This window comes from Poecilia reticulata, linkage group LG22, assembly GCF_000633615.1.
Source record: "Poecilia reticulata strain Guanapo linkage group LG22, Guppy_female_1.0+MT, whole genome shotgun sequence".
NCBI classification, from domain to species: Eukaryota; Metazoa; Chordata; class Actinopteri; order Cyprinodontiformes; family Poeciliidae; genus Poecilia; species Poecilia reticulata.
The window spans coordinates 13,392,514-13,393,638 of NC_024352.1; the positions used below are offsets into that span (position 1 = coordinate 13,392,514).

The 1,125-nt window shown below is 35.7% G+C and overlaps 1 protein-coding gene across 1 annotated transcript in view; it reads right to left on the reverse strand.

Moving 5' to 3' along the window:
- Window positions 1–262: 262 nt before the first annotated feature.
- pax1a (paired box 1a) overlaps window positions 263–1,125 on the reverse strand; it is a 5,424-nt gene continuing 4,561 nt past the window's right edge. The window contains exon 5 of the mRNA XM_008399555.2: window positions 263–1,061. Coding sequence (XP_008397777.1) covers window positions 967–1,061 — 95 coding nt within the window. The 3' untranslated portion in view covers window positions 263–966. The remainder of the gene's footprint in view (window positions 1,062–1,125) is intronic.

Sequence of the window (1,125 nt, forward strand, 5' to 3'; positions counted from 1 at the left end):
TTTTTTTTAGGTTTTTGCCCCGCATATATAAAGTTGTCAGGACAAGCAAAACGCCACTCTCTTAACTGAGTCCTCTGTTCACTGAAGAGAACTTATTTCCCCTAATTTCAGCTCGGTCAGTGTAAGACGGGTGATTTCATTATTTTCACAATTACAGGCTTTCAATTTCAAGAAAAAAATAAATAATATTAAAACATTGACCCTAGAAAAAGAGAAAATAAATAATATTAAAACATTGACCCTAGAAAGAGGGAAGTTAAGAGCAAACAAAGTTGGAAAAAACCTTTACAAAATGTTATTACAGATATCTTAACTCTACATTAGCCAGTTAGCGCCCCTTCTTCAATTTGGTGCCACTTCACGGACCAATAAAACAATAATGTAGGCTAGAACGACAGATGGCATTCAAGACGGCCTTTATTTTTTTTATATATATATATATATATTCACAATGAAATTAGAAAAATATATAATTAAAGCTTTAGTATATATTTTACATTTAGACAATTTATAACCTTTGTTCGCATCGTCAAGTCACTCGTGGACACGATTTAGGACAATAATAAATGACGAATCATTGAATAGACCTTGTCTTATAATAAACATTGAGCGGATTTACATGTATTTTTTTTCTTTTTTTTATCCTGTAGCCTCAATTAGATACAGCCTTTAGCAACATGAAATATTTCAACAACATAAAAAAAATGGGAAATAAACTATCCACCAGGGAGGGGAAAACACCGATACATCCATGCAAGCTTACATTCAAGTAGCCATGAAGGCCGACAGAGCTGCTGCGCTCACTCGTTACGCATGTTGACGGGGCCTGCGTTGTTTTTTTTTTTTTTGTTTTTTTTTTGACTGTCAGTCACAAACAAGCCACTGTAGTGATCTCACTTACTGTTGGAGCTGTTGAAATGAGTTCAGTTAAATGTGTCTGGTAATTAGGGTGTGTTTGAGTCCCGGTTAGGAGGATGAGGTAGCGAGAGAGAGTCCATGCACACTGTTCAAGTCTTCATGTTGGTGCTGTTTGCTCAGAGGACTGGGGGGCTTTCTGTCTCCTGATAGGCACAAACAAGAAGAGGAGAAAACATCTGAAAATATGATCAGCTCAAATTATATATA